The sequence below is a fragment of the Orbicella franksi genome, chromosome 11 (genome assembly GCF_964199315.1).
Source record: "Orbicella franksi chromosome 11, jaOrbFran1.1, whole genome shotgun sequence".
NCBI classification, from domain to species: Eukaryota; Metazoa; Cnidaria; class Anthozoa; order Scleractinia; family Merulinidae; genus Orbicella; species Orbicella franksi.
In genome coordinates, this window is record NC_138155.1 from 13,837,518 (window position 1) to 13,861,488 (window position 23,971).

The 23,971-nt window shown below is 36.6% G+C and overlaps 1 protein-coding gene across 1 annotated transcript; it reads left to right on the forward strand.

Annotated features, from left to right (window-relative positions):
• The first annotated feature begins 3,266 nt into the window (after positions 1-3,266).
• On the forward strand, positions 3,267-23,881 carry LOC145460280 (fibroblast growth factor receptor 2-like). Its single transcript, XM_081445033.1, has 18 exons — positions 3,267-3,585; positions 5,310-5,570; positions 6,827-7,105; positions 7,450-7,692; positions 8,234-8,485; positions 9,565-9,837; positions 11,337-11,618; positions 12,880-12,987; positions 13,647-13,659; positions 14,824-15,014; positions 17,583-17,699; positions 18,124-18,308; positions 19,768-19,887; positions 20,216-20,292; positions 21,072-21,112; positions 21,310-21,406; positions 21,968-22,064; positions 22,761-23,881. Exons 1-18 carry the CDS (start codon positions 3,462-3,464, stop codon positions 22,908-22,910), a joined length of 2,910 nt encoding a protein of 969 aa, XP_081301159.1. The 5' UTR covers positions 3,267-3,461; the 3' UTR covers positions 22,911-23,881.
• Positions 23,882-23,971: the final 90 nt, after the last annotated feature.

Here is a 23,971-nt window from a genome sequence, read left to right on the forward strand (position 1 = left end):
AAAAAATGCAGAATTAGTCTCAAGAGTTTCATTACAAAATGTACAATTCAGGGATTGACGATTTATCCTATTTTACAAAGAAGATTGTTTGTAAATGAAATGTAATTTAACACCTTATACTGAAAGGAACGTATCAGTCTAAGGCTCGGAGGCAACATGCAGTAGTAACAGTTTTGTTTTGGAGGGCTGTTCCTCTGTTAAGTTAAATTTATCCAATAGCATGACTCATTTCCTTGGCATTTCATAAATAAACTTCATCAAAGTACTATAATAATGATGACATCTATAATTCTCTAGATCAGAGATCGTTTTAGAGTTGGGCTTCTTATCTTGTAAACACAGTGACACTGATTTTCTTAAGCCTGTCCAAATCAAATAGTTGATGTTTTAAAAGGTAATTGAAGTAAGACTTCCAAAAGCCATTGCAATTCTTGTCAGGATTTCCTTTTTAGCCAACTCAACCGTAAAGCTCTAACCACACTTTCAAAATCTATAATTTTAAGACCACAAAATTCATAAGGTGCATATGTTGAGAGGCAAATAACTTTGTCTTTTCCATTCCATAAAAACTTAAATATTAAAGTTTGAAATTCTTTCATAGTTTCAATAGGTGCACATAAAATGGAGCTCGGATATAGCATTTTCGGGAATGAAATATACTCAACTCCCATAAATGGATAGCCGTCTTATTTTCCATAAATTTATTGTTTTTTTAACTTTTTTCAATCGCTGCCTAAAGTTTTTTTCAACAAGGAGCTGGACATCATAAGCTATGAAATGCCTAAAAACTTTAAACCTTTTTTGGCACTTGGCACCAAATGGCGTATCCACATGATTATAACAGGATCTGATCCGCATTGGCTCAAGTTTTTCAACGTTCTGACCAGTTTCAAATCAGACATCGTCTCAAAATCGTCTATAGTAATGAGTTTAGAAAAGTTTTTGCAGAATTGAAATCAGACAAAACTGCAGTTGTGTCATCAGCAAACTGCAGTAGTAGTTTCCATGCCGTTAATTTCTATTCCCCTTACCTTTTTCGGAGCTCTGACAGTAGTGGCCAAAATGTCCACTGCGATTAAAAGAAAGGTATGGAGAAAGCGGTTCTACCTGTCGCACTCAATGGTAAAGTAATTTGAACATATTATCCATTACCAGCAATAGTGAGTGGAGTGCAATTCGAAGAGAAATCTTGCGATTAATTTCTAAATCGGACGAGCGCGAAGAGCGAAGCCTACTTGAAATTACGAGCACTATCTCTCCCTGAATTGTACCACACGAGGTGGATAATGCATAATAATATTATGCACAAATTCTTCTCTGAGACATCCACTGTTTTTTTGTTATGAAGGTTCTCATAATAGTTTTTTTTCCGCATGCAAAATTTCATAAGGATCGGTATCACGCCATAACACTTAAACAGAGTTTACGAATATGCTTTCTGATATGATTTTGCTTTCTTAGATTATAAAAATACGTCGAGTTTTTCTCTCCATACTCATGCCATTTAGCGAGGGATCTGACAATTATACCTTCAACTCACATAAAATTTCTCAGTTCGTTCTTTCAGAACATTTAACTTTGCTAATTTTTTTTTTGTGAGGGTTCGTTTTGAAATTAAAGCTTAAACTGGCTTATTGAAATTCTCTATGAAGCTGCTTCTCATCTGATCTTCTTCGCCAACTTTTGTCCATGGAATATTTTCTAAAAAAATTTGAGATGTTAGTTTTTACCCAGTCCCAGACAGAGCAAAAATCACTGAGATCCACTTCGTGAACAAGCTACAAGGCAAGAACAACCAAACGCCTCAGCGATTGTAATAGCTTAAATGCAGTAGTTAGGTTGTACAAATTACCTAATTACCACAATGATATGCCATCTTAGAGGAGATCTACAGTTTTAAGTCTCATTTAATAACACTTTCATTTTAATGCTTTTAATACTTATAACTTCGAGGTCATTGACCTTGATGACAATAATTATTGGTCATAATTAGCGTTTTTTGAGGCTTTCTGTTTCTAAAGCCTGGGGAATCAAAGCTTCTAGAGAGTTAAAACTTTTTCGTTCATTACATCATTACTTATTTATATGCTCAAGCCTATATATATATATATATATATATATATATATATATATTAAGCTGTCCATATATTTCGATTTTATGAATAATAATTGATTCTAAAATATAGCTATAATATTGTAGACCTTTCCACATTGTAATAAGCCAAAAATTGGTCTCAACAATGATAACCATCCTCAGCTAGTGTCTTGTTTATCTTCGATTCCAAATTGTCACATGGCTTTGCATTTTATCAAGATTGTATTCTATCATTTCTTTTATCAGCATTCCCGCTACGCTTTCAGTCAGGAGAGAACCCATGTTGTGGCATTATGGAAATCTACAACAATGGTAGCTGGCAAAAACTTTGTACCAGAAGTTGGGGTACAGATGAAGAAAACTTGACCTGCGAGGCCATGGGTTACTCTAGCAAAGGCGTTTATAACAATAATACTTGGTACAGAGACAAAAGCGATGCCCCGAATACATCAATCATGTACAATTGTACAGCACTGACGAAATGCGGGAATGACACTGATAACAAAACACAATCGTGCAAAGGTAGTTTATACATAACTTGCCGTGGCCCAGCCTCATGCATGCCACTGTGTTAATGTTAATTTCATGTAGATTCCCATCCTCTTTCTACGTTTCTATTTTTAGGCAGTGCTAGTACTGAGTTTTCTTGGCATAATCCAAAACCTAGAAATTAAAATATCTTATATAGAACTCCTCTGAGATTTAGGATGCTCGTTTGAGTGGGCAAAACGGTTGGTTTGATGTTACAATTAAGGGATATGATATGTTGCCAAAAAAATGCAGCAGTTATCTGCTTTTGAGCTTTAGAGTAGGTAGAGCTTAAAAGGCTCAATCTGGTTGAGACATTATACAATTTAGCTGATTGCACATCGTGTAAGAACCTTAACTTTTGGTGTAAACAAAATTTAAAACTTATGTGGCTAAAGCACTCTAAGAAGATAGAAAAGCCTTGATCTGAAAATTTAAAATGTAAAGAAATGTAGGGAAGTAACAGTGATGCAGCAGTAGCTAGTACATGTAGGGTAAAAGTCCAGTTTTGTAAAAATCTGTTAAAATAATGTGATAATGACATATTAATAAGCATGTTGGTTTGTAATTGTAATTGTAATTGTAAACTCATTATCTGTTTATTTGTTAACGTAGGTTTAATTTCTTCTTAATTTTAGAAGTTCCTGTTCGTTTAAATGGTGCAAATATAGAATATGGTGGAAGAGTGGAAGTATTTTACAATGGAAAGTGGGGAAAGATCTGTCGTAATAAATGGAATTTTGAGGATGTGAAAGTTATTTGTCGTCAGCTTGGCTTCAAACGCGCAGTGGCTGAATTTGTAGTGGCAGATGTCAAGGATGAGGACATTCCTTTTGTAATGTCTAATGTAGCCTGTAATGGAGATGAGCCCGAGCTAGCATCCTGCCCGCGAACTGATGGAAAGCTTAATGTTGACTGTCAAAGTGGTGACAAAGGTGCTCAGGCATTGTGTGAACCAAAAAGTTAGTGATCATTTAGGGTTTTATATTATTTGATATTTTGTAGGTCTTGATCGATCAGCATACAACCACGACATAAAATGAATTTTTATGCCTCCCAATTCAAACACGTTTTCCGATTAGAGGAGAACGTGTCACGTGCCGTGGGTCAAAACTCACTAACTCCCTAGGGCGAAAAAAATTCACTAACTCCCTAGGGAAGCAACAACTTCTTCTTTCGACTCGCACGTGATCAGCTCGTGCACCTTGCAACGGCGGCAAATTTGTGTGCCAGTTGGCCTGATGTCAAAAAGCCATTGAAGTCGTCAACGTTTCTCTCTAGAGAAGGCATTCATCATTCAAGAAAAGGGATTTACCATTCGGCAAAAACACATCAGATTAACAAAGAAGAAAATTTGAACATTTTGAGTCTTCAAGCTTTTAATTTGGCGCCAAAAATGGGTCGCCCGCGTTCGGCAACTCGCTCTTCGATCGCTATCGCCACTTGCCAGGTAGGAAAATAGTTGTGTCATGTACAACAAAATATGCTGTTCCTCGCCGAATCAAACCCAGAATTCTCGAGTTAAGCTTTAGAACAAGGGAAAGCAACTTAAGTATTGTCTTTATTTTTGTTAGCTGCGAAGAAAAGGACTGTTATCGCTTCGTTTCGGTAGACAGCTCGGTTTGATTGTCGCTCGTACTGCAAGCACAGCCTCCGTAGACGTCAAGCAAATCATTTTTTCGCATTTTTTTTTTCTAGTTTTGAGTCGGAAGGTATAACAAAACACTTAATGACTGGCCCCTCGGGAAACAGTGAGTTTTGTTTCCGCTCGACCTCATTGAGGGTCTCGGGGAAACAAAATTTACTGTTTCCCTTGGGGCCAGTCATTAAGTGCTTATTATACGTTAGTCTTTTATTCACATTAAACGAATATAAAATCTCACAACACCCTTTTATGCAGGGAAAGAGGGCTGGGAGGGGTGTGCAACTGAAAGATGTTATAGCTAACAAAGACTAACCTTACAAGTTTGTGTCTGCCGTCATTGTTCCACAGAGACAGTCGGGCTAATAATGATATGCTACTACTAAAAATTTACTATTATTATATGGCTGAGTCTCACAAGGACTGGGAACTAGAGAATTCACGAATTTGATTGGTTTAAATCAATATTGTCCACGGTCTAGATTTTCCCATCTAGACTGGTTACATTTTGCGGTGAAAAAATTGCAAACTAAAATACAAAAATATTGACTGTTTTCTTCAAAAAATATTACTAGAAGTGCTGAACAGCCTGATGAGAAAAAAAAAGTAAAGAGGATGAGCAAACTTTGGCAGAATTAGGTTGAGCTAATTGCCGTTTGCAAGCAAATAAATGGCAGCTAGTACAAACCAGTTACATTAAACGCATTAAATTTTTCTTGTTTTTCCATACAATAAACATCTTATTAATCGAGCTTAGTCGGTTTGTATGGGAGAATCTCGGCCTCAATTGTGTGTACAGACTTCACTGCGTTCGGTCTGTACTCGCGACCTCGGTCTAAAACTATGTGATCACATTACTAGCAACAAGTCACCCCATGTAAAGAAGAAAGGGTTCATTTATTAAGAAGGGTAGAGATAGACTTTGCTGAATCCTTGTAGCATTTTGCTTAAGCAAACTTTATCTTGTTTCAGTTATATTTAGCATTCTAGGATTTAGAGTCTCATGCATACTACAATGTGGTAAAGAAAGATTTTTCTTTTCAGAGGACAAAAAAATCTTGGATGCAATTCGAGAATTTTTGGATGTCGGCAGCAGTGAAATTATTCGCTGCTCCTTAGAAAATGAAACCAACCATATGCGTTGGTTCAATAACAAACATCAAGAGATTAATTCAACATCTGGGACAAGGATGACGGCAAAACAAAATGGTGAACTGACCATTGAAAACGTTCAGTTGTCTGATGGAGGAACCTACGAATGCAGGGGATTGGAATACACTCGTTACTACACCATCTATGTCAATGGTAGGCCAACTTATCTTTACTAGCGGGCAGAGTAATTTGGTCGTTTAGCCTGCTGTCCACGTGTGTCTGTCTGTAAATGTGTACCTTCACGTCCGTTAATCTGAGGGTGGGGGGACTGACGTACGAAAAGATCGTGGATGATTTTCGGAAACTTTGAATTAAACTCCTAAATTAAGGAAACCACTCTGGGCGTGGCTCGAGCTTGAAAGAAGCCTGTGCTAGTAGACCGTACTCAAGAGACCAGCGGAAGTCGAGCCTAAAAAAGGAAAAAAGGGCGTTTCATTTTTAATTGTCGGAGTGCACCCTAAAAGATACTTTAAGAACTAAAAATAGTGGCATTTCATCGTCAACACCCTACTGTAAGGTGACCAGATTCCTTGACTAAATTACCCCTAAGCGATTCCACGAGCTGTAAATGCATATGATTTTTGTCCCAATAAAGCATAGTAATCCTCAACAGAGTGTGTACTCCTGTAACATTAAAATATGATTACGATGTTTTAAGACAACGCAATTAATGAATAGGTGCAGTTGAAAACACTTATTGTCATTAAGTGAAGATAACTGATATTAAACTCTTCCAAAAATCGGGCTGGATTAGAAAAGAACTAATTAACAAGAATTGCAACGTCTTCAGCTTTAGAAGTTAAAATTAATGATTGATTTTCATCAGTTTAAGCTAATTAAAGTTTTAAAGCATTTTTCTTCTAAGTGCTGGTTTGGCAGATCTAGAGCGCACCGGAGTATCAACTCGCCCTTAACAAAGATGCTTATTTTGCTCGCTGTAATAGATTTTCATTTCAGCAAGAAAGCTTTCATTTTCATTTTCCTTATTTCCTTTAACTGAAGTTTTGTTTATTCCAAATTAAGTTTTTGTTCTGTGAAACCAAACTTTGGGAACATTTGCTATTTATCTTAGAGAAATATCTTCACTAAAATGTAAACAATGTGCGTAGATCCGTGAAGTTTCAACAAAATTCAAGTCAATATTTTGTTCCTGAAATTGCATACTGACGATTTTACCAGTAATGTTCTCTATTCTGATTTCAATTTACATTAATTAAATGTTTTTCTTTTTCATCAATTAAAGCAAAACATTCAATGTCATAAATCCATGTAAATTTAAATCTAAATTCAATTGTTAACCACTGGGGTAAAATTTAACTTGTTAAACTTGTTTCAAGATACAGTAGCAATCGAATGCTTTTGAACTACAGTTATTTATCAAACCAATGTTATTGTGTTTCTTCCAACAGCAAGATTTACTGAGGTGAACCATCAGCAAAGTATTATTGCTGATGCTTCTGGGATTATAAGCTGTAGTGCTGAAGGAACTCCAACACCACAGATTGAGTGGAATAGACAAGATGGAGTACAACTGGACAAGGCAAGGTTCAGACAACTTCTGAATGGAAGTTTATATGTCAATCCAGTTCACCGACAAGACAACGGAACATATATCTGTACCTTCAAACAAAGTAAAGGAAGCAAAAGGGCTACAATAAAACCCCAAAACATCAATGTTTTTATCATAAGTGAGTAGCAAACTATTACTTAAATTATTTTACAAAAGATTTTGACAGACAACGTTATTAACAACATTGATGCACAGCAGCATTTACAAGCTACTTTCGTGCAGTGTATGCATGGACTGGGATTTATAAACAATTATCTCTTCGTAATAGTATGATAGCAATCCTTGGTTTTCCTTTTGTTGAGCTGGAGGTAATTAAAATTAAGGATAAGGATTTTATGAGCTCAACAGCATAGAAGAGAATGAAGAACTGCCATTTGAAAATTAAAAGACCCCCTAGGCTGCAAATCTTGTTGCTGGTTTGGGGCATTTCTTTATCTGTTCTAATAATTTTTTTTTCTGTAGTTCGCCCAATTGTTGAGTTGTTAGGACCAAGTAATCCCTTGCAGGAAGGAGATAGTGCCAACCTGACGTGCAAAATTATTGAAGGTTTACCTGAACCACGACTATCCTTTTTTAAAAATGAGCTAGACCTTCCATCACCTCTGCTTTTAACAAATGTAACAGACAGTGACGAGGGAAGGTACATCTGTGAAGCACAAAATGCTGGTGGTAATTTCACTGACAGCATATATATAAGAGTGAAAAGTAAGTAAATAATAATGATAATGATAATGATAATGGTAATGGTAATGATAATGATAATGATAATGATAATAATAAGCATGAATACAGTAACCATTAAGAGCATGATATAGTTTTATTTTGCTGATGCCAAGGAATTAAAATCTTACTCCCAAGAGAAATAATCGTGTGGTGCTTTTTGTTTAGGTTCATAAGCGGCCAATTTCCATTTCCCTGTGGGTGGCTACTTTGTATAGCTTTGACTGTAGTTCAAAACTACTCTTCTATATTGCCGGGCGCAGTACTTTCATGGAATACAAACAAAAGTGTTAACCATGACAAGTGCATTCATACAATTGTTTTCATGGGTTATGTTGACTTTATTCATCAGTTATAACGAGTGAAAAACATCCACCTCAATTCTTAATCTATATATTCAGTGGTTATGCGCTTTTGAATTCAGCTGAGTATATTTATTTGGTCTTCAAAAGGAACATAAAGGATTGGAAATTAAATGTGCGTATGAAAACAGAAAATTCACTCCTAAATTCTCTTGCTTTTCAAGCTCTACCTAAACTGAATCCACTACTGAGGAATCAGTCTGTTGCGTTTAACTCCACGCTTAATTTGACATGCATTGTGGGAGGTGATCGTCCACTTCAGATCAACTGGACCAAGAATGGTGTGGATCTTGGAAATAGAGACAATAACACATACACTGTTTTTCAAATGACTTTCGACCACGCAGGCTTGTATGGATGTACAGCCAAAAACTGGGCAGGAATGGCGTATGCTTTTTTTTGGATTGATGTGACAGGTAAGGGACTCAGTTGTGAATCAGAGAATTAGAGCCATGGCTTTCTATTAATCACTGAACAGGATTAATAGAAATTTTGGTTCACGCATTCAAAATTGCACACTTTCCAATCAAGTGTCAATAGCTTTGCCACATTTTAACCTTTTGTTGGAAATTTAACACTTTAAATCTGTAACTGTACCAATCAAGACTGACTTTAATTGCCTACAAGTATTAAAAGGAACAATTCTCATTCCTTTGTATAAAGGAACCTTTTCTTTCTGCATGCATGTTAAGAGAATTACAACTAAAAGGATAACTTTTTAATTAAATTATTTGTCAAATTATTGTGAAAAATGTGAAAACACCACGGAATTCTTATTTTATAATAAGACATAATTATTGATTTTGTTTCGAGGCTCTTTTGTTTTCCACAAAATTTTTAAGAAATTGTTCCTCGTACTTTCTGAACTCTACAGTGTGAGAAGGCAATGTTTTAGTTATAACCAATAACCTCCTTCTACGGGCGAGGTTGTATGCAAATATTGTGGACTTGCCCATATTGTTCAGTTTCCCTATTTAGCTAGGAAGGGGGCTAAAGTACCCGTACTAATTTCAAATTTTTCTAACTTGAGTAACCTGAGGTTACGCGGTCAAACTTTGTGAAACTGAGGTGTGTTAATAGCTTGGTCATGTGATTTGATGCTTCTGCGGCAACAGGATGTTTTATTCAAATTTAAGTTCAAAACTATGTCTTAAGTGAGTTCGTGGATTAATTTTTATAAAGATGTTAGTTCTAAAATTCTCCAGGCTTGCTAAAAAAGCATACGCGAAATAGGGTTAATTACTGAATCCCTTGTTTGCACTAGCTGAGACCATCAGTTTAAAAGAATATGTTTGTAGGACTGTCATTAAGTTTTGAGTCACCTGAATCCACGTTCTTAATTCACACCTGTAACAAACTTTTTACTTTGAGAGTGAATTCTATCAGCATCAGGTAATTTCAACCACCACATCAAGGGCAATGCAATGAAGCGTACTCAGCCATAACAGGTATTATGGGTCATGGCCCCTAATAACAGCCTTGGTTTGGTCGAAAGTCTCTCCTCAGATTTATGTTTCTCCAAGAAACAAGTCTGTTCCCGAAGGCCACCCAGAGAACTTTAGCTGCAAAGCCACAGGTGTTCCCAAGCCAACATTCTCCTGGAAATTTAATGATGGGTACCTCCCTTCAGGCATCAATCAAACCAGTCTTAGTGAAGGATCATTCCTGGAGTTGCCTTACACTACAAAACGTATGGAAGGTATCTACAAGTGTACAGCAGAAAACAAAGCTAACACAACAACCTCTTCTGCGTATCTTCATGTTTTTGGTAAGCAGAACAAAATCTACCTTATTCAATATCATTTATTGCAGGTACAAAATTATGTGTCTCGGACAGTTTCAAAAATACCGTCCGAAGAAATTTAGGCGTGAACGAAATTTGAACCTATGACCTCTAAAGAGTCAGTTCAGTGGTCTATCAACTGAGCTGTTACAATACCAACTGGACTTGTGAGTGCATATGTGTAATACATGAAGTTGAACCTTGCTGTCTTGAACTTGTTCAAATCATCTTAAATTCAAAGCCTTTTCCTGTAAGTATGCTATTTCAGTCTTATATATGTACATGTACTTTGGGCTGTCTCAACAACCCCCTCGCTAAATTGAACTGTTTTTCATTCCCCTAACCAGTGCAAGATAGCAGGGCTTAACGTTATATATACACTAATGACATCCATACCCATCATGTTTGCCACAGCTAGGTCAAGAAATGGTCGGTGAAAAAAAAACTTTAAGGTCAGGAAATTGTATTTTGAGTCAGGGAAAATTGACATTTTGAAGAAAAGTCAGGGAAAATTTAAATAATTTAACATAGGTGATTTAACACCATTGAGGACTGGACGAAACGTTTGGGGTCATTGTGATCTCTGTTATATTTTCCTTAATGAAGAAGGAAAATTTGCTGAATGAACGGGCAGAAAGGACAGCTGTAAGTTGAGGCTAGACGGCTGCTACTAGATCTGACATTCTGTATTTATTTGGTTAGGGAAATTTGATTTTTAACAGGGTAAAGTCAGGAAAAAATCAGGGAATTTTGAAAAGTTCGACCTGTGACGACCATGATCCCAGGGGCAAATAATAATTGTTGTAGTACATGTATAGCCATATGTACTGCTATAATGGCTATGTTGTGCTGATTAGCATTTTTGAATCAATTCGCACGCTTCAAATTCCTAGGATTTCAGGGTTTCTTGTCAATTAATTTCAGAGGGATGAAATTCTAACTTGGTGAAGTCCAACAGAGAACAGTTACAATAGGTTTTTTTTTTTATAAAACGTTTTTTTCACCTCTTTATCTTATATGTACTAACTATACTAGTACTGCACTTGCACTATAAAATAATTATCTGAATATCTAGTCAGATGTTATCAGATGTTAATATCATTGGCACGATACTTTCAATAGCTTGATGCCAACTCAGTAAACTTACGCATATGTGGGATGTGATGTCTTATTCTCCTAATTTGCATTTTTCAACGTCTCCTGTATTTTTGATATTCACTTAATAACTGTAGAATTCGTATTGCTATGCTTAAAGTGCTCATGCACTATATACACAACATCATTTCCAAATATAAACCCAAATAGTTTTGAAAAGCAACATTCTGAAGTAAAAAAAATTAGCCCCCTCTCCCTCCACCCATATATTCTAAGCTCTTCCACATTTAAGAGCACCAAAGAGTCTTTGAAACAAATATGCCCATGAATTATCCTAATTTGACTGAGTGTTTCTTTTACTTATTGCTTGAATGTGTTTGTCTTTAAAGAAAAACCCGCTGCTGAGGTAAGCCCAAAGCCTTATCCAAAACTGACAGTAGGAGATGAGCTTAGATTAACTTGTCAGATCAATAAAGCGACTGTGGCAATCAAATGGAAGAAAAACGATGATGAAGTAATTCCAAGAGCACAGATTGATACACAATTAGATGATAAATTGAGCAAACTTTTTATTGTGGAAGTTGTGGAAGGTGATAGTGGTGAATATTTATGTGAAGCACGTAACAGACCAGGTATTGTGGCTCGCTCTACTGTAAAGATCGATGTCAAGGGTAAGGACGATTGTTATTGATCTTGCCCTTAGAAATACTTGTAGTGAAAAAAACAACAACAACAACAACAACAACAACAAAACTGGCAAGTATTCTTTCATTTGCACTCTTAGGGCTTAATTGCTGACTAACTGCTGCAAAAAAATTCAGCTGGTTACAATATTAACAGTACCATTTCTTTATTAACGATCGGACTCCTGATAGGTTTTTCCATCCTTAATTTTCAATAATAATAGTGATAAAAATTAGAAAATTACAAACTATAGGATGATGGCAGACAAGTTTACAACACTACAAAATCACATATAGTAATTGTATAAGCCCATAATATAAATGTAATCAGCTGGCAATTACCCTGTGTTGCATTATCGTTTATCTATTAACCCTCATACGTACAAGGGGGGTGGATTACAGCTCCCCATAAGGTTTTTTCAAAGTTTTGAAAAGACGATTTATTCAAAGACGCTGAAAATTTCATTCTCTGCGGAAATTTTGATATGTCAATTGCGGGACCATTATTTGACGTTGCCTTGGCCATCATCAAACTTCACGTAGGCCTGGCCAAAAATCAACTTTTTTGAGATAATTCTGTAGTATTTTTTTTCCAATTTTCTTCATTTAATTGCATAAATTCATGAATTTGTACATTTCATAAGTATGGTGGCCTGATTTTGTGTTAATTTCCTTTATTTCTTGACTTTTTAAGAAAATAGTAAAATCCAAGATGGTGGGTCCAAGATGGCGGGGCAAATGACGTCATGATGAATAAAAATGGTATCATCTTGTCGAGGAAGCTCAGGGCTATCTAATCAATGTAAATTTATTTTGCTATGCCTAAACAGAACGAAAACCCAGAGGGGGGTTTCATTCACCCCCCTTCTACCACGGTGGGGGTATGAGTTAGCTTGTACGTCCGAGGTTTACAGGCACAACACTTTCAAAGTACCTTATCAGTATATGTAACAGCTGGACTAACTGCATACGATTTGAAAATATCTGGATAATGGTGCCTGGGTCATCCAGACACTTCCACATTTAGGGTCTTCCTGGATTAGCACGATCAGCTTTTGAAGAATCGAGACCAGGTTGAGAGGGGCTTGTGTAATGTCATGAACCTGGTCAGGGCTTAAACTTGGACTGTTTGGTCAATGTCCATTGCACTAACCATAAGGCGCTGTTCCTTCCAATAGATTAACAATACTAACATAGAAAACTGTTAAAATGAAGTTTTGTATAGTAATACTAAAGGCTCCCTTCTCAGCTTTTATTGCCAGGCAGGCTCTGGAGTGGTATTATATTGTGGGGCCTGTACTTGGTTGCATTGTCGTATTTGCTGTAGGCTGGTGCATTTGCAAGTACCGAAGAGCAGGTAAAAACAATAACTGAATAAGAGAGTTCATTATGTTGATTTGCCATACAACCATTTATGGATTCATGAACAATTCAGTTTTAGTGTCATGTAAAACACTTTACTTAAGTACTTAGCCCAAGGAATAAAGTGTTGCCTGCTAATAAATATCGCTACACCAAATAGCAGAAATAGCAATTTTTAGAGCATGGGTGTTCTTCCTAACAAATGTCTTTGGCAACACGATAGTTGTTGTTATAGTTAAACGCACCACCTCTTTTTAGGGTAGGTAGGCAGGTAGGTAGGTAGATAGGCAGTTAGGTAAAGTCTGCATATGAGCAAGGCCAGAGCTTGTCCTGGTTTCTGTAGCATGAAGCATGCAACTAGGAGTATTTCTAACTCCCCCCTGGATGGGATGCTAGTCCATTGCAGCGTTACCACCGGTTAAGTGTCTTGCCTAAGAACACAACACATTGTCTCCGGCCAGGACTCGAACCCGGACCGCTCGATCCGGAGATGAGCACACTAACCATGAGGCCACCACGCCTCTACATCTGTCTTAGGGTATATAATATTATTAGCTCTGGCATTTATTCAACCTGGTTTTATTTTGTTTGTTTCTTCTGTTTCTTTCTTTCGTACATATGCATCTTTCGTTATCTTTCATTGGGTAAATACAGCTGTGGCCGAACTGTAAGTCGATGCCTTATTGTTTTATTTTACTAAAAGTGTGTAGTTACACTTTCTACTTTTTACATCTTCACTGTTTTTGCGTATTCACCAATAACAGCATATGGATAACATTTATCTTCAAAGGGGCACTATCACGAGAATGGTTTAAAAAAGACAAAGTTTAATCCAAAAGATAGTGTCTTGTTAGAAATTTCTATTCTATTACACTGAAGCTTTCAAAGGGCTGTACACATTATAATAAATTCTGAGACTGAAATTCTACCCTAAGTTTGTGTTTTAGAAAAGTCTCAAAAACCTAATCATAATGATTACCTTTCCTTTTCACCAAAAATCTTCTTAGTTTTTCAATTAGGGTGTTATGATGGGATTGTTTCGTGCATGAGTGAAGATATTACCATAACTTTAAGACTGCATATTTCTCTGAAAATGTAGCAAAATTATCATGAAATGCCCCTTTAATCCATCCCATATTTCCAAACATAAGCATATGCATGTATGAACGTGTTTCAAAGTACATTTTAGATTTAATCTGCAGGTGTACATGCACTACTGGGAAATATGGCTCCTATTCATCTTTTTTTTTTATAAGCTTTAAAGTTAATTAACCTTTGTAAGAACTTCAATATAACTAAATGAAGGACAATAATCTATGTGACGGGGTTTCTTCAAGGAGGATCTGTGTAACTAAAAAATTAATCTTCCTTTAAACTTTTTATTGTAATTTTTTGCAACGATTGATAGCTTCAATTTATTCAATGAGGGTGTTTTTGTGTTATTTCCCTGCAGTCATAAAATTCAGTCAGTTCATCTATACAATTTTAATTAGGGCCTATTTTCAGTATATTTGACTGAGGGAAGACTTACAGTAAGCAACATCCCCGCATGAACTACTCTTTGGAGGAATGCATATATTAATGGTACAAACTGAGTTGTTACTGCAGGGAATAGATTTGAAATAAATATGATGAATAACATTTGATTGTAAAAAAAACTATTGGTGGCTATCTAGATATCAACAATAGGGTAGTCTATGGAATCCCTTTAAATGTGTCACAGTTTGTTTTAATTTATCACAAAATCACTGACTTAACATGATCGACTGTAATAATGTTTGATTAGTTAACCCTGCCCTGTGACAATGAAGTTTTGAGTTAAATTGTTTAGACCCGATCCAGAGAAAGCAGTTGAGATGCAGTTCCAGAACCCTGAAGCGGATGAATGGGAGATTGCAGTTGACCTTTTACAACTTCAAGAGGTCATTGGCAAGGGGGCATTTGGAGCAGTCTGGAAAGCACTTTTAAATAAACCCGATGGAAAACCTGAAAAGCGGACCGTTGCTGCAAAATGCTTTACACGTAAGATCATGTAACAGTAACAAGATAAACTTAGATACAGGGCAACCCGGCTTTATATCACGGTCACCTCCTTATGTCCTGGCAAAAATGCCCATACATTTTATTACAAGAAAAGTCCATTAATGCAGGCATCTCATTAATACGGCTAACGGCCTCAATCTGAAATCTCGAACGAAATATATATGTTACTTGCTGACCTTGAGGTCTGTATTGGGAAAACTGTGCCCTAGCTCTTGAGTATGGCTCGAGGCCGCAGGTTCACAGCCATACTCAAGAAAATCATCTAGCCGGAACCATTGAGATTGCAGGATAAACTTAAAAAAAACACACAACCTCGATATGATTATGTGATACTGGTCAGCAGATACCTTGTTTTGACAGCTGTCATATGACCATCACATTGCTGTCCATCGCCATGCTGCGCACCATCGTGCTGAACAGTGTTGGAGCAAGCATGTAGCCTGGTTTGACGCCGTTGGTTACTGGGAGGAAGTTTGTTTGTTAGCGACCGATGTGAGGGCAGCCAATCTTGGACATGATCTTCCACAGCCCTTCTCTGCTGACTTTGTCGAAGGCCTTAGTCAGGTTCTTGAAGGTGGTGAAGAGATCTCGTAGTTGCTCCTTGCACTTTTCCTCAACCTGCGCAGAAACCACACTGACTCTCAGGAAGGAGGCCCCACTCTAGATGGTGTAGCTGGCAGTTCAGCAGCGCACGGGCCAAGACCTTGCTGGCAATGGACAGGAGGGAGATTCTGTGGTAGTTGCTGCAGGGCAGGCGGTTCTCCTTGCGTTTGTAGATGTGGACGATTGTGGCATCCCTAAAGTTCTGAGGGAGCTTTTTTTTTTCCCACATGGGCTGGAAGAGGGTGATACCACCTGCATTGTACACCTCAGCAGGGATGGCGTCCGATCCTGGGGTTTTCCTAGTGGACATTTGCTTGATGGCTTTCTCATCTGCCTTAACGCTGAGTCAAGCATCTTGCATGTTGTCAAGCTTGTTGCGAATGGGTCTGCAGATGCTGGTGAATGTGGCCTGTTTATGGGCAGGAGGGGTGGTGATTCTGGCATGTCTGAAAAGGTCGACGTTTTTCTTCCAACAGTTCCTGGTCATCTGTGCTGAAGACATGAAGGATCATCGCAGTTATATGCACAACTTAAGCAGCTGTGAAATTGAAGAAAAAAAAATCAGGCTTGAATGGGATTGGAACCCATGATCTCTGCAATACTTGTGCAGTGCTCTAACAATGGCCTGAGATATCAAGCCAACTGGGAGATGGTAAGAATGTAAGTGAATATATGAAAGATAATATATAGAACTTCAGAGAAAGATATGAGGACATGAAGGACCATCGCAGTTATATACAACTGTGAAATTAAAGCCTGAAAAAGAAATCAGTCTTGAATGATCATATATAATCATATATGATCTTTCATGTATTCACTTGCGTGATCTATATTGCCAGCACACGGGGTAAGTTATCCAATTTCTACCAAAATTTTAAAAAGTGTGTCAATATTACTGCCTATACCAAATAAACAGGACCAAATCAAGAAAGGTAGCTGTTTGGGAAAATTGCGTGGTAAATACCAACGTTTTGGTTTTTAATTTGCTTACTTTGTTGGGTAGAAAATTCTCAATACTTCAAATGGCCTAAATACAGGAAATCAAACAAGAATACATTCAAATATTTTTACTTCATTGTATTAATTAGAAAGTGAAGTCTCTGTGTGTGCCAGGTAGTTTTAATCCAGATTTTAGCATGAAGCAACCAGATGTATACATGAGACACCAGTCCGTTGCAGGGTTACCTCCCAGAATTTAACTTGCAGGTAACCATTCGTACACTTGGGTGGAGAGAGGCACTGTTAGAACAAACTGCCTACCCCAAGAACATAATGCGATGACCCACTGGGACAGGGCTGGAACACCGGAGTCGATCCATACTCCAGCTCTTCCTACACTGTATTATGTATGCATGCATACTCATAACTAAGGAATTTTGGAAGCTTAAGTATTCACCATTGCAACTACTAAACATTTGAATTTCTTGGTTTCCTGCGACCACACAAACAAAATGAAGTTAGAGTGCTATTCTCCGAACCGTTGAAATCGTTTCTATTTTTTTTTTAATAGCATATACTGTATAGCTACTATTTATTTGTGGTTTACTGAAAAACTTCGATAGAAATAATAATATTAGAGCTGTCCGACGTTTCGATATTGCTGACATCATTATCAAGGTAAAAGTGACAGTTTTAACGCGGTGTGAATATAAATTGGTGGAACAAGAATAATAGACATTTTCTTGTGATCTCACATAAATAGTTTTGAGTAGTAGAGTCAGTTTGCGCGTTCAAAGCTGGCTTGAGATCTTGAAAAGTTAACATTTCGTGGATAAGACAATCGAATTTGTTTTGTTGCCTTTTTTGAATAATGAAACGTTAATTGAAAACGGTTTTGAGATCCTTTGCGTGTCTGAAGATGTGCTTTCGAATTGACAAATTCAGAAAATTCCAATTGACAAATTCAATAATTGTACCTTATTATATTGTGTTCTTACATTGTAGCCACTTCTGGGGAAGAAGGTAGGAGATCTCTGATGAGAGAAATTGAACTGGGAAAACTTCTTGCAGAAAAACCTCAGCCAAACATTGTTGAGTTTATTGGCTGTGTTACAACCCAAGGTGAAAGTTGCAATTATTTTGCTTGGCAAGTGAACTGTGGAAAATAATTATTTCATGTATGACTTGAGATGAAATGTAATATAGGTTTATGTAGAATGAATGATGTGAACTGCAGAAATGCAAATGAAATTAAAATGTGATCATCTCAGTTATTGCAATTTAAGCCAAAGCCTGCTTAACCCCTGGGAGAAAATGAAACACTGTCAACATTGGCAAAGTTCCTCATTTTCAAACAAAACAAAACGAGTGTCTAACAAGACAACAAATTGACATGTCAGAGTCCCAGATCTGGACCACTCAATCCTATGTCCAATATAGTAATTATTAGGTTGCCACGTCATTGAAATTTCCCAAAAATATAGAATGCCTCAAAAGGTAGGTTGACTGTAGATTATTATTCTTGATCATGCTCTCATGCTCTTAGTTCATCCAATGATGATCATGGAGTACTTGGCATGTGGTGACCTGCTGGGTTATCTGAGGAAAAGCCGTGGAATTCATGATAAGTATCATCTTGGACAGGGGAGTGTTCCAGAGCTGGAAATATATGACCTAGTGCTGTTTGCCAAACAAATTGCTGCTGGTATGGTTTTTCTTGGATCCAGAGGGGTAAGTAAACATCTCACAGAAATCAGACTGCAACAGAATTCCACAGGCTAAGTCCACATTTGGACAGACTCTAAATCTGCCACTGGTAACTACAGTGTAGTATGTTGGTGTACTATGATTTTCAAAGCATATATTCTTTGATAAACTTCCTACGGTACATTGTGTAAGGTTAATAAATAGACTTCTTGTTGCTGTGCGACTGTTTAGTGACTTATTAAGGTGATGTCAGCGTGCGATAAGAACAAAAAAGTAGCAAAAAAGAAAAAAAAACAAACGTTATCACGTTTCCATAACATGAAGGGTCTAGGAGTATGCCCAATCCTCCCCTGGGATTTTTTTTCTTTTTTTTTGGGGGGGGGGGGGAATTAGTTTTATTATGTTTGCTTACACTTTACAATACTTATGCTGCAACGTTACACTAATACCATACAATGAAAAGCTACATACACTACATACAAAAAAACACAGCTACCCTGTCTTAGCTACCCTGTAAATTCGACTCAAAATAAAGTTATGTATGTACTGCAGTTATGCAATAGGGCTCTCTACATTACAGTAGAAGGTTTGAACCCAACGCTTTATGCTATCACCAAAGTTAAACTTGAACAACCGGCCACTCAACTATGTCAAAGGCTTTCGTAAACTCCAGCTGGAGCAAAATGCCAGGAACGTTCTGTAATTCAGTTTGCTCAAGAATCTCATTTATCTATCTAATATTTTGACCAATGAATCGATCTTTCATGAAACCGGATTGGTCACAATGTATTAAAGTTGGTATTACTTTTTTAATTGTCGATGCTTTAGCTTTTGAAGCAATTTTATAATTCACTTTTCATACGGTGATTGGGTGCCAGTTTGACAGCTCATGATCAAGGAAGTTGGAGTCGTCTTTCGGAATCAGTGTAATAACTCGATCCTTTCCTTTGAGAAATAGACATTTCCCCGTGGAAGTAAGCTGCGTTGAGAATTGCAAGAAAATCTGGCGTAAGAAGCTCAAGAACTGAACTTTAAACCGCCAACATAAAATCTGCCGGTACTCATTTTATAGACCTGGGTGGGAGGGGCATTGCGAAAATAAAGTGTGTCAGCCAAAGGCACTTCCAAATATTCCCCGACCACTTAATCTAGAGTTTAGCATAGTAACCCACTTTTGGTGATATGTATATTGAAAATATTTAGTACTTTCTCACTGCTCAAGAATTGTAAGGTTTCCCAGGTGCTTTCAATCAACTTTTCAACATGTTGATTGCAGCTTTTGAATTCTTTTAAGCGGTTAAGTCTTCTCCTATCCCTGGATTGGAATATAACACTGACTTCCTCTAAAGATTTAGTTTAAATTGAAGGACCCAGGTTTCAAAAACCAGGGAAAGAGTCTAGACCTTTTTTCCAAAGGGTAAAAACTAAATGGTGCTTTTTGACAACTGTTTTATTCAAAATGTAAAATAATATATATTTGTAGATAATCCATCGTGACCTGGCAGCTCGTAATGTTCTTCTTGATGACAACTTTGTTTGCAAAGTTACCGACTTTGGTCTGGCTTATCAAGATTTTAAGTATGGACATGGAAATGCTAAAAAGGTATATCTATTTATAATTTTACAAAGCCATTACACAACTAACACAATAACTGGTGCGGAGGGAAACAGTTTTAACTGTTTAAAAGAACTTAAAAGGTGGGTCACAACTGTTACCAGGGTTTTTCGCATTTTTTTTGCTGAATCAATTACGGCCACTCTTTTTTGTTGATGTTGTGATTAGCATTTTAAAATAGGTATTTTTGCCAAGTTTAAAAGTGGCAGGGGTTTCAGAGCCACTTTGTCTTTTTTGGACGTTAATTGGCTAATAGAGATTTTCAACAAAACATACTGAGTGTTCACTAACAAGCTTTACACTGTTGTATTTACAGGGCTGTATGCCAATCAAATGGACTGCACCTCAGATTCTGTCAGGAAATGTTGCTGAGCTCTCAACCCAAAGTGATGTGTATGTACAATATAGATTTTTCCTGCTGCCCTCGTCAGTTGAGGCTCTGTGATACAAGTCCATTTTTCTTGCAACTCGCCTCGCAATTTTGTTGCGCAGTTGCGAAACAACTGAAGTTCTAAGAGACGTTGCCTAGTGTAGCATTTTCTGACATGAACAACGTAGCGAAAATCGAGCTTAATTCTACCTTGTGAAACGGTTACTGCAACAAAACCGTTGCGAGACATGTTCATTTCCAGGGGTTATACGCTAAGGAATTTCTCGGCGAGAGACAAGTTGTGAGAAATATTAGGTAGTGTAATAGCACATTTAATCTCATTATTTTCATCAAAACGAAAAGATAAAGCAAGTAACTACTTCCAGAAATACTGCTTGCCATTGCTGCAACAAATTCTGGCTGGATTTGGTAGACAGAGCAGATGAGATAATCGACTACCATTATAATAAGCATGAAAGCTTATTCTCCAGTCGCACAAAGACTCATGGTCAAATAATGACATTTGCGTTAATTGTTTAGGTCTAAAATTGCAAATTAGTCGTCCAGCGATTTTAATCTGGGGTTTACTATGAGCTTCATAAATTTGCCAGAATTTTGAAGCACGAGAAAAACAACCATAATTTTATTATAATTTCACCTTGTATTCTTCGATCTGTAGAATTCTAGTATACACTCTCACTTGATCTTTAAAACAGTAACATGATTAGTCTATTGTGTAACTTCTGTTCTTGTCTATAGTACACTAGTATATTCAGCTTTGATCTATATTACTAATTTACAGGTGGTCTTATGGAATTGTCTTGTACGAGATCTTCACCATCGGTAAGTTTAAAAATTTGTTGAATATCGACAGCAATAAGAATAATAAAGACAAAAGGAAGCTGAAACTAAAATGGTAAACACCTAGTTAGCAGCTCACAGCACACTTACATTGAGGGATAGATTGCTCTAAGCCGAAAGAGTGTTTTTCTTTAGACTAACTCATAACTGAGTTAAAACACACCTGTATTCCTTGACAGGAGGAATTCCATACCCAGGATGGTCAGAAGGAAGAGTGGTTCAAGCAGTCCTGAATGGATATCAAATGCCAAAGCCTGACCACATTGACGACCAATTGTAAATTTATTAATCACTATTTAAGTGTTTACCTTAAGTTATTAATTGTAAGCGCGTTCTTAACGTGCCAACGATAACTTTTCTATTATTATTATTGTGATATCTGGTTTTCGCTGACTATTGGCCGATATGGAACACGATATGCACACTTATTGTTTATTCTTTATTTCTGGCTTAAAATATCTAAAATTCTTCATTTCCTCCTCGTTTTCTTTAAGCAGAAGTCAACTTGAGTGCGCCATGGACCTAATTGACCATTTTCTTACAGTCTAAATGCAATGTGAACAATTATTGCCTCAATATTCAAAGGATGTTAAAAAGTCTGACCATTTTTAACAGATATTCTGGTGTCTTATAAATGCCTGCAAGTTTTTGGCAATCATTTTATGCAGCACAAATTGTTCACCTTAACCAAAGTTCAGTTGAAATTACTTAAGGGAAGGTATTACTTTTACGTAATTCTTCTCTCAGGCGTTTTGAAAATTATTATTTAAAAAAAAAAAAAACATGTAGTAAGATCAGACTAGTAATGGCTATGAATTTCAACGTGTCCATTTTTAGGTATGATGTAATGACCAGGTGCTGGAACTTAAACCCAGACTTCCGTCTTCCTTTTGAAAACCTACGAAAAAGAATGGATACATACCTTCGTGAGGAGGTTTGTGATAATGAGCCAATCAATAACCTAGGTTAACAGAATTCTATGAACTTGGCTCTAAAACACGATGATTGTAATTGCAGAAATATTCTCTCACTAAAAAAAAAGCCGTTTTCAAAATCCGATAGGAAATCGAGAAATTTCCGTTTGTAGTGGACAAAACCTTGTACCAGAATAATATCAGATATTTTACAGTCCTTTTTTACATTTTCTTAAAGTTAAAGATGTAAATGGTTGCTTGAAATAACACAGGTAACAAATTCCTAAGGGAACTCGAGAAAATAAATTTCAAAGTTCAGAGAAAATGCGCAAACACAGGTAAAATTTCATCATCAATTTCATTTCACCAGTACTTTCAAGTGTTGAAAATTAGTTTTCGACTACTGGTGTTAATAGAAATGATTTTTGTTAGAAGATATCTAAAACAGTGGCACAGAAGTTTGCAAAACGATGTAAATAATCACGGTACAAAGTTTCTGTCCACTTGCCACTCGAACTTGTGGTGTATTTTTATCTGTTAGAACTTCCTTTTTAATCTCTTAGAACTATCATTTTAGCTCTGTTAGTTTTGTAAAGTGCTTAGAACAGAACGCTATATAAATATCTATTACTGCTACTATTACTAATACTATTACTATTTTCTCTTAATGCTTAAAACCTCTCGTTGTACTCATTTCTTATAATTATTCCTTCCAGACATACACGGAATTGGTCCACATGGGAAAATATGATAGCGTGAAATACTCTAAGGTTGAAGATCTTGGAGCTCAGGATGAACCACCAAGTGAGCAAGTCAAGACGAGCACCACTGGAAAGAAATTGGGAAAATGGTCGAGTGTCCGTTAAATAAGAGTAAATATGACTTACTGGTGGCTTTTACGGCTTTTATGCCCAGCAATCGTTAATTTAGTGTGTTTTGTTTAGGATGAAATAGCATTGCTATTTACCAAACTGTATATCCTTATTGAAAGGTCTGGATTGCACGAAGATAACAATTAATTCCAAATAAATGACGGCAATTTTAAAATTCACAGACATGTTTCGGCAGAAACATCTGCCTTCATTGGTGAGTTGCAATATGTGCAAAGAGCTTAGAATGTAAGTACTGGAAAATGCTAATGAGTACAATAGCTGGAAGAAGAGAAACATTTTCACACTTATGAAAAGCGTGAGAATTCCAATAACAAGTTTAGATTAACATGTTTGATTAGGTGATTTATTCTGATTCTGAGAGCTGCCGAGTCCTAAGCACCAGGGATTGCTTTCACGTGATTGATCAAGCCGGCACCACCTTCCAGCTCAAGATCAAAGAAGCTCTGCACATTCGGTGGGAAAACCCTTCTCTCAATCATGAAATCATTTATTTGAAATTAATTGTATAATATCCTTATCCTTAAACCGTCAACGAGTAAGATATAAATACCCATTTATCTAAGTACGTGTTATGTTAGACTGAATGGAAAGGTTTACAAATGTAAAGTTAGGTGAAGTTTCACTTTTCAACTCTCTTTATTTCCACGCAACAAAAGTCTTAACTATAAACTGAGATTTAAAAGAAATGTGGAAGTTTGAGAACGAAAGCCCACTAGGTTAAAAAGACTTCACCTCATCTAATCTAATATTTAACTGAAGATATTATTGAAGTTTTTTTATTTAACTAGCGAACACACGCCTATAGAAGTTAGTTTCGTGGAAACAAGTAATCTGATAAACTGGAGTAGATGATTAATAAAAAAACGTGTTAATAGATAAATAACAAAGGGGAAAAAGTATTATAACTAAATAGGAAGTCACTCTTAGGCTTCTGATGTAAGGAGATAATCTTTTAGGTCTTTTCTAACTCTCTAACGAGATGTGGCATTCTTGATGTTTTGAGGTATATTAGTTCAAAAAATCATTAGCAGCAA

What these genes read in the sequence shown, in the direction of transcription:
- LOC145460280 (XM_081445033.1), top strand. Translation starts at nt 3,462, where the DNA reads ATGTCTAATGTAGCCTGTAATGGAGATGAGCCCGAGCTAGCATCCTGC. An exon ending in TGTAAAGATCGATGTCAAGG is followed by an intron (nt 11,619 to 12,879) that starts GTAAGGACGATT and finishes CTCCCTTCTCAG; the next exon opens with CTTTTATTGCCAGGCAGGCT. An exon ending in CTCTCAACCCAAAGTGATGT is followed by an intron (nt 20,293 to 21,071) that starts GTATGTACAATA and finishes ACTAATTTACAG; the next exon opens with GTGGTCTTATGGAATTGTCT.